The 8,065-nt window shown below is 39.5% G+C and overlaps 1 protein-coding gene across 1 annotated transcript; it reads right to left on the bottom strand.

Moving 5' to 3' along the window:
* Positions 1 to 2,476: 2,476 nt before the first annotated feature.
* Positions 2,477 to 6,309, bottom strand: LOC147612429 (uncharacterized). The gene is made up of 9 exons (XM_086782790.1): positions 6,212 to 6,309; positions 6,064 to 6,128; positions 5,819 to 5,966; positions 3,740 to 3,790; positions 3,600 to 3,656; positions 3,326 to 3,385; positions 3,158 to 3,216; positions 2,923 to 2,997; positions 2,477 to 2,654 (listed from the first exon to the last, which is right to left on the bottom strand). Exons 1-9 carry the CDS (start codon positions 6,293 to 6,295, stop codon positions 2,630 to 2,632), a joined length of 624 nt encoding a protein of 207 aa, XP_086638916.1. The 5' UTR covers positions 6,296 to 6,309; the 3' UTR covers positions 2,477 to 2,629.
* Positions 6,310 to 8,065: the final 1,756 nt, after the last annotated feature.

Genomic DNA, 8,065 nt, shown 5'->3' with positions numbered 1-8,065 from the left:
CAGTCCAGATTGGCTAACTAGAAGTCAACGTGGGCAACCCGAGTCCACCGAATCCGGATGCAAGAATGATGCCGAGTTTCTGCCCGAGTTGTCGGCGGATAATGGTGATTTGTTTAGAGTCTACTTTGGCATCCCGATGAACCAGATGTATGGCACATGTTCTCGCCAAGCGGGGCAGTAGAAGTCATGCACACTTGGGCTGAAAGGTTTCTAGATTCCGGCTTTGTACCTCATACATACCGACATCCGAATGATCAATCCGGATTGGGTTTTGGCCTAGCCTTGGAACCAGTGTTGCCAAATGGACAATGTCCCCATGTGACGAAGCAAGCTTTTGCAGAGTCTCCATCCTATGCACAGTTGATGGTGGCTGATTTACTAGATGATCCAAAGGAGGAAACTTTTGTTGCTGTGCAGATGCACATGATGTATGTGGGAAAGGCTTGCCCTGGGATATTTTCAGTTTGGTTAATGATAACCCGAAGGCACTGGTACCCCACACAGAGATGCCCTGATTGCAAGTAGCAATGGTTGATGCTCATGATGTGGTTCATGGTGATTCCGTTGACTTGGTGGTTCATCTGGAAGATGTGGCGACCAGACAAAACAAAGCGGAATCAGTGAAGGTTACCCACAAGAGCCAAACACAATCTGAATATGCAAGAGAAGTTGCTCAGAATCCCGATGGATATGGTAGGGATCTTGCCTATATCCTTGCGAAGCGGAAAGCTCTCTGTGATATGCATTCCATAGAGTAATGGTCATCAAATACATGGAAGGGGGAGAAGGACGGAGATGTCGAGGCCACTTCCTTGAATGTGCATTGCCTTGAACCCCCATATTCTCATGTTCAGGCTACTATGGATCATGATGATCTAGTTTCCAGTGATGAGAAGGTTCTCATCAAATGTGGGTTTCTTGTAGAAACACAAGACGTGTTTGATACACTGTTAGTCCGAGAGACAGTCTTCCCAAATGCCTTGATCTCTGCATATGTTGATAAAGGGCTCAGTAAGCAAACATTTGATTGATTGTTGCAACAAGTGCAATGTGCCATGATGGCAGAGGGAAGAGCAATGGACAAAGACAATCGACAGGCAGATTTCCTGGATGCTATGGCTCCCTTGGAGCAGCGTGATAGGGCAATTGTATGGAAGCTTGAACCTGTTGAGGAGTCGCAAGCTCTTTTTGAGATCGAAGATGATGCCGGTCTAGTTGAGCAGAAGTGGCTCGACAGTCCCATGACACCAAAGACGAAGCTCGAGGAGCAGCATGGTTACTGGATACATGCTCAAATGAAGGAGCAGGATACATACATGATCGATGCTCACATGAATGAGCAGTATGATTGCCTTGAGGATGCTCTGATGGATGAGCAGGATGGGTTGCAGAATGCACCCATGGTGTCACGTAGGCTGTAATGCTTCTATATATTTGTGTGTGGAAGAGTGAGGTAGATTGCCTTCCATTGTGGTGAGAGCAACTCTGCGGTGACAACGTGGAGGTGGAGATTGGAGGAGTGGAGCTTCTAAAAGCAAGATTGGGGAGCCTTAAGGGGCGTGAGCTCAAAGCATTGGTAAGTACCTAATGATGGTTGTTGTCTATTGCTTCTTCCGATTGTGAGTGGGTAGAGTTCTCTGTTGGGAGGTGCGGTAGTCCCCATAACACATGTATACATTTTTCAAAGGTGAGAATTTAACTCCCCTACTATAAGTCCAATAGATTGGTATGAAAAAAAGTAATAAGTGGCACACCTCTTATGAATGTAAAAGTATAAGGGGTGTTATTAAAAAGTGGTCTCCTATGCACCCATTCTTTTTGGTAATACCCCTAGGTACTCTAGTTCCTAAGCATGCCACAAATGTAGGTGATATACATGTAACTTGGTAAATTCTAAGAATGTGAAGACAATTGAAAGTTACGAGCATGTGGGTATCCCATGCACATGGTTGGTAAGCATACCATAATAGCCTACACCTTGTAAACAAAGTGTATATGGTTGTCCAGAATTTCTCTTTTATATCTTGGGGTAAGGAGAAGGAAGATATGCATGACAACTCCCCTTACTTTTATTTACACCGATGCCTTCATTGTAGCAATCTAAAGTCGCCATGTATTATTGGACCTTGAGGCATTTTAATTCCAACTTCATTAGATCTATGCTTTGCATTGTGCATTGATTAGTCGCTATCTATTTTTTAGCACTATATGTGCTTAGTTGAGGTGGATATTCTAGATTCGGTAGCTCATAATTCTCCCCCCATGTGCATGATTAATATAAATTCAATATGTTGTCCCATGGAGCACATAATTCGCTACTATTTTGGGACCTTGCACTTTTGAATGCATGTTTGAATCTTACAAACAGTAGCAAGCATTATTGCAAATAGGTATATACAATTTGAGATGCAATTTAAAACTTTAGATGGTTTTCTTAAACATTTATTCATATTCAAATTCAATTTTAAGTGCCATATTTCCACATAAAATTTATGTAGTTTTGAGAAAATGATGAGGTTAAACCTTATCACTTTGTAGAATTTCTCGCAAATCTAGAAATCTCACAATTTGCAAGTATCCTTCATTGTAATCAAGCTACAAATGTGATTAATTGAGTTGATGTTCAAATTCATTTGAATTGCTCATGACTCCACCTGCATATAATGCATTGAGTTTATTAAGTTCTCTCTCTCTCTCTCTCTCTCTCTCTCTCTCTCTCTCCACATCGCTATGCAACCTCCCTCCCCCCCCTCATCCCCTCCCTTCCATACACAAACACAGAAAAAAAAATGAAATCCTTGTATAGATTAGAGTTGAATGGACATGCGTGAGTACTTATGTAGTCATAACCTAGAAAAGTTGTTGTGAAGAGTCAAGAGAGAAATTGCAATATATAACATGGTATGATAAGTTGAGTCATACTTCCCATATTTTTTGTTCATTTTAGAGGCAAGAGATTTTGCTTGTCGTGTGTTTGCTATATCACTTGCAATACCCCTTCAAAAATTAAGAAATTGTTAATTTCTAGGAAGGAATAATGTTTTACACATTAAATTAGTATGATGTTGATTCAACTTAAAACCAAAAAGTTAATATTTAAATTCATACAAAAATTTATATAAAATAAAGTTATGGAATAAGTGAAGACTTTTCTCACATGTCTCGACGAAGGTTAAAAAAATTAAAAGCTCGATGTTGTCTTGTTTCATCCAATGTCTATCACAACATTATAAGTAACATAAGGCATCTGATAACATAGTTAGGTAAATTCCATTGAATATTTAGTTGCTCTAGCTCTTTCATGTGAACAAAGAGTTTTGAGTACCTCATAACTCTCCAAAGGTGAATAGCAATGAAGTAAGAAAGCCAAAAACATTCCAAGTGCCTGCACATGCCTAGTGTTTATCAAGATAATGCAATCAAATTAAAAGAGCAATTGCAAAAAATACAAGCTTAAAGTAACTTTCTTCATGTCTATACTATGATATTAGGTCAATTATAAAACATGTGGCATGCTAGTGTGGGTAATTATACATTTTACTTATTTAGTAACTCAAAGAAGAAATGATCGAAAGGGATTTAGTTAAAATAGAACCAACCTCAATAACAAATAGAAAGAGGAAGGCCCATCCAACACTCCAAAAAAGGTTACTTAGCTACAAAACATTAAGCCACAAGCATTTGTAATACGAGCTACAAGGAACTTGTTGTCAATGAGAAGAAGAGGAGTGTCTTTTACCATTTCAGCACCAAAGTGAGATGACTTGAATTCTTCAACAACCTTAGGTTCCTAGAACATGTCAAATTTTTGTCCATTAGTTTGATGCTTAATGATGTAGATGCAAATTTTTGTCCATTAGTTTGATGCTTAATGATGTAGATGCAAATTAACAAAACAAGGCTATAAAGATAGACCTACTCCCGAGCTTTTTAGGCTATCATGTCAGAATAGGATACATTTCAGCCGCCTACATTTGTCTTATTGAAACATGTAGGGGTAAGACCAAGCCACCCACTTGTAGGGCATTTTTTAAAGTGATCTCACCCCTACATGTGTGAATAAGACAAAGTGAGCCGGTTGAAATGTATCCTAATGATACAAATCAGATCACCTCCTCCAAATTTCTAAATAAATCTGTATCGACAGTAACCTTAATCTTCATTACAGAGTCTCCTTAATTATTCATATAGTGAGCTATAGGCCGATATCACCTAGAACACAGCTAAGATGATGTGAGCGGGAGTAGTGCTAATTGTAATAAGCCGCCACCCACCTATGGGGCCAGGCTGCCAGATTATCAAGAGAGTGAGCTGGTGTTCTAGATCCTGTATTCTTGAGTCTTTGGTGGTGAGTAGTGTGGAGATGGCGGCTTCCAGCTTCACCTCTAATTAGCCGCCACCCACCTATGGGGCCAAGCTTCCAGATTATCAAGAGAATGAGCTGGCATTCTAGATCCTGTATTCTTGAGTCTTTGGTGTGGTGAGTAGTGTGGAGATGGCAACTTCCATCTTCACCTCTACTAAGTGCGTGAGCTACTTACTACACATGAAATGAGCAAACAAGGTGATCGATGGCCAGCGTCCTGCACTTGGCCAGCCAAGCTTCTAGTTACTGAGGGGCTGATCCATGACTGCCAACCCTAGTCTTACTGATGATCGTCAAGCTGCACTTCCTATCCCTCATAAGGATCCGTACATGTTGCCATCTTTGAGTAGCTAGTGTGTGTGTGTGTGCGGGTGCGCACGCGTGCGCGCATGCGTGCGATGCAAGCACAACATCCTCGATGCTGATGGAGATGATCACAGGCTGTTGCCTCACTCTTCGATGTATTTATGTAGTTCTTTGGTGTGTTCATATGTTCTTGCCTCAGTTGCACTCAGTGTTCGAAAAAAAACATATTTTTCAGCCAATCAAAATAAAGACAACTCTTAAATCTATCAGGTTTTTGTTTTGAAAATCTCTACTATATGCCAGTTTTATAACTAAAATATATTAAAAAACATTCCTTAAAATAAAGGCTACTTTAAATCTCAGCAGACAGTTTTTCTTAATTCTTGTAAGTTGCGCTACGTACAGCAATAAGGCTGCTCTCTAACCAATATAACCAGCTCTATAACTCATATTATTATGCCTAGGTCATGGGTTCAATTCCCATTAGGTGTAGTAGGTGCATATGGATGGTTGTGCCTTTGGATCAACATAAATAATGCTCTCTATTGCAAGAATGTGCTCTATGACAACCTATCCTCAACCTTCATGCCCTACTTAAGGGCTTAATTTCTTACAAGTTACTAGTAACCTCACCCATCTTCAATGGGTAGGAGCCTCCCCTCTCAAACTGTGTGCTAAAGCCTACCCCTCCTCAAACTGCAATCTCTAGCCTACCCTTCCTCGAACCTCCAAACTTAATATGCTTGAGCATGCCCCAAACCTTACCATGCTACCCAGTGAAACTCTTCCTTTATATAATTCACCCGTCTTCAATGGGTAGGAGCCTCCGCTCCTCTAACTGTGTGTTAAAGCCTACCCCTCGTCAAATTGCATGCTCTAGCCTACCCTTCCTCGAACGTCCAAGTGTAATGCCTGAGCATGCCCCAAATCTTACCATGCTACCTAGTGAAACTCTTCCTTTATATAATGTAGAGAAGATGCACGTCGTGAAACTCTTCCTTTATAGAATGTGCGTGTCGTCGTGAAACTCTTCCTTTATATAATGTAGAGATTGCTACACATTATAAAATATTAGAATTTGACAAAGAAATTAAAATTGCTACACATTATAAAATATTAGAATTTGACAAAGAAAGTGTCTCTCACCTTGGAGAAAATGACGAGGCAGAGGACAGCAGATCCAAATGCAGAAACGGAGCATAAGACGCCATAGATAATGCAGCAAAGCCGAACTTGCTCCTTCATACCGGCGATTCCTGCAGCTATTGTCTCAACGCCAAGAAAAACAATAGCCCTGCACACAAATTTCCATTAATTTGCTTCGATTTTGGCTCCTAGAGATCTTACCCTAAACATTAGAATTCTTTCTGATAATTTTTTTTCCTGCATACAAGCCTGGTGACTTGGGGTGTTTCTGAAGAACAAAAACCATGCTGATCATGAGAAATCCTGCAACCTGTGATATATGAATTAGTCAGATCGCAGTAATTATCCACGCAAATCAAGTGAGTAATCAGGCGTTGATAAGGGAGGCTTTACGATAATCAGGACGTTTAGCAGTCTGTAGAACCATCTCGTGGAGGTGTGGAGGCAACCGCGCTGCGCTCTTCGCAGTAAAACCATGGCGACTGGCGACGTTCTTGAGAGATGGATTTGATTTGAGCTTGCACCACCCAGCATGCCTCTTCGGAATCTAACGGACGTGGCGTAATCAACACGCAAGCTTTTACTACTAAAACAATTTTAGCTTTTTATTTTGGTAGCTTAGAAGACAAGGGGAAATTTTTTTTTATTTTTTATTTTTAAAGCAAAGACCCACGTGGCATCAAATTTCTCGTATAGAACTTCACAATTTATTTGGGTAGCTTCGATGTCAGGGTTTGTTTGATTCCTCCTCGTCGTTTGTTTGATTCCTCCTCGTCTCTCGATTAACATTATTTGAGGGCAGTGGGGTTAGAATGGAGTTCAAGAGTCCCCAAGTTGTGGGTTCGAATCTCCCTTGGGTGAGCGATGGCAGTTGTGTGTGTGGGTGACATATACTTTCTACTTTCAAGCCAAGATTTAAAAAAAACATTATTTGAAGGCCCCATCCATCTACTTCCCTACTTCTAAAGATTTTCTTAAGTCGTTCTAAAGTAGAAGCCCTTTGTGAGAATCCATCTTCCAAGATAGAGTTCCCATATTATAAAGAACTCTCTTAAAAATGAGCCACAAACCTATTAGTATAGCCCATATCCAATTCACATTCCCTATGATAAAAAATGTACTTGTATAAGTGCAAGCTTTGTATGTAACGAATTTCTATAATACAAGTTTTATATGTGATGTTTTTTTCATATTCTCTAGGTTTTATATGTATGTGGTGATGGTACACAATGAACTTTTGTATGTCATGACACATAATTATTTTTTGTATGTGATGAGACACTGAAACTTTGCATGTGATGATACACAATGAGCTTTTATATGATGGATTTTATATAATGAATGTTCTATCTACGATGGTGTTTTCATAATCTAAGTTTTGTACACAATGAGCTTTGATGGATTTTATATAATGAAGCAATGGTGTTTTCATAATCTAAGTTTTGAACATAATAGAATTTTTTATGCATTTGTTGTATATTACGGTACAAAAATGTTTTTAGATAATCCAAGTGCATGATAATTTTTTAAAATTTGAGTTTTATACGTGATGATATTTTGTTTTTGTTTTTGTTTCTTTTCATGAGGTCTTATTCCATTCCTAGTGCACATGGGAATTTCACCCGGCTACACGCACACACTATAGTACTCACCACATAGACACCTGAGTACCATAAGTTTTTGTAAGCAATATTGGAATTTAAAAAAATAACTATCAAATCACAATTCATGTTAGCTATTAAGGGTGTGTGAATTTTACTCAAAAATACTAACTCTATACCTTTATAAAAGAATCATTCTCATTTTGTATAAGTTGAAGTTACATTTTCTCTTTATCCACTTGCTACCATGGCCACTATAGCCTCTAAAGTGTAAATTTTGCAGCTTGCCACAAGAGAGGATGAGTGGGGGATGCGGCAAGATAACAAATCCTCTTCTTGCACAAAGATTGTTCCCAAGAGACATGGACACCACAATTTATCCATACCACACAAGGCTGGATAACACCAACAACTAGTGGGTGTAGGGGGAGTACATATTTGCACAAAGATTGGTCCCAAGAGACACGGACACCACAATTTAGCCGTACCACACAAGGCTGAATAAGGGCCAACAACTAGTGGGTGTAGGGGGAGTACATCTTTACCTTCAAAGAATGATAAGGCCTTCCTAAAGCAAAGGAGACGAGTTAGTAACTGGAGATCTTTCATGAATTACCATACCCTAGATCTAGATCAGGTAATGTAC

The sequence above is a fragment of the Cibotium barometz genome, chromosome 45, assembly GCF_041138505.1.
Source record: "Cibotium barometz isolate CiBa-2024 chromosome 45, ASM4113850v1, whole genome shotgun sequence".
Lineage (NCBI taxonomy): Eukaryota > Viridiplantae > Streptophyta > Polypodiopsida > Cyatheales > Cibotiaceae > Cibotium > Cibotium barometz.
Note: the sequence above shows the minus strand (reverse complement) of the source record. Positions and strands in the feature narration are given on the sequence as shown.

What these genes read in the sequence shown, in the direction of transcription:
- LOC147612429 (XM_086782790.1), bottom strand. Translation starts at nt 6,295, where the DNA reads ATGGTTTTACTGCGAAGAGCGCAGCGCGGTTGCCTCCACACCTCCACG. An exon ending in TGCTAAACGTCCTGATTATC is followed by an intron (nt 6,129 to 6,211) that starts GTAAAGCCTCCC and finishes CATATATCACAG; the next exon opens with GTTGCAGGATTTCTCATGAT. An exon ending in TTTAACCTTCGTCGAGACAT is followed by an intron (nt 2,998 to 3,157) that starts GTGAGAAAAGTC and finishes TAATTTTTGAAG; the next exon opens with GGGTATTGCAAGTGATATAG.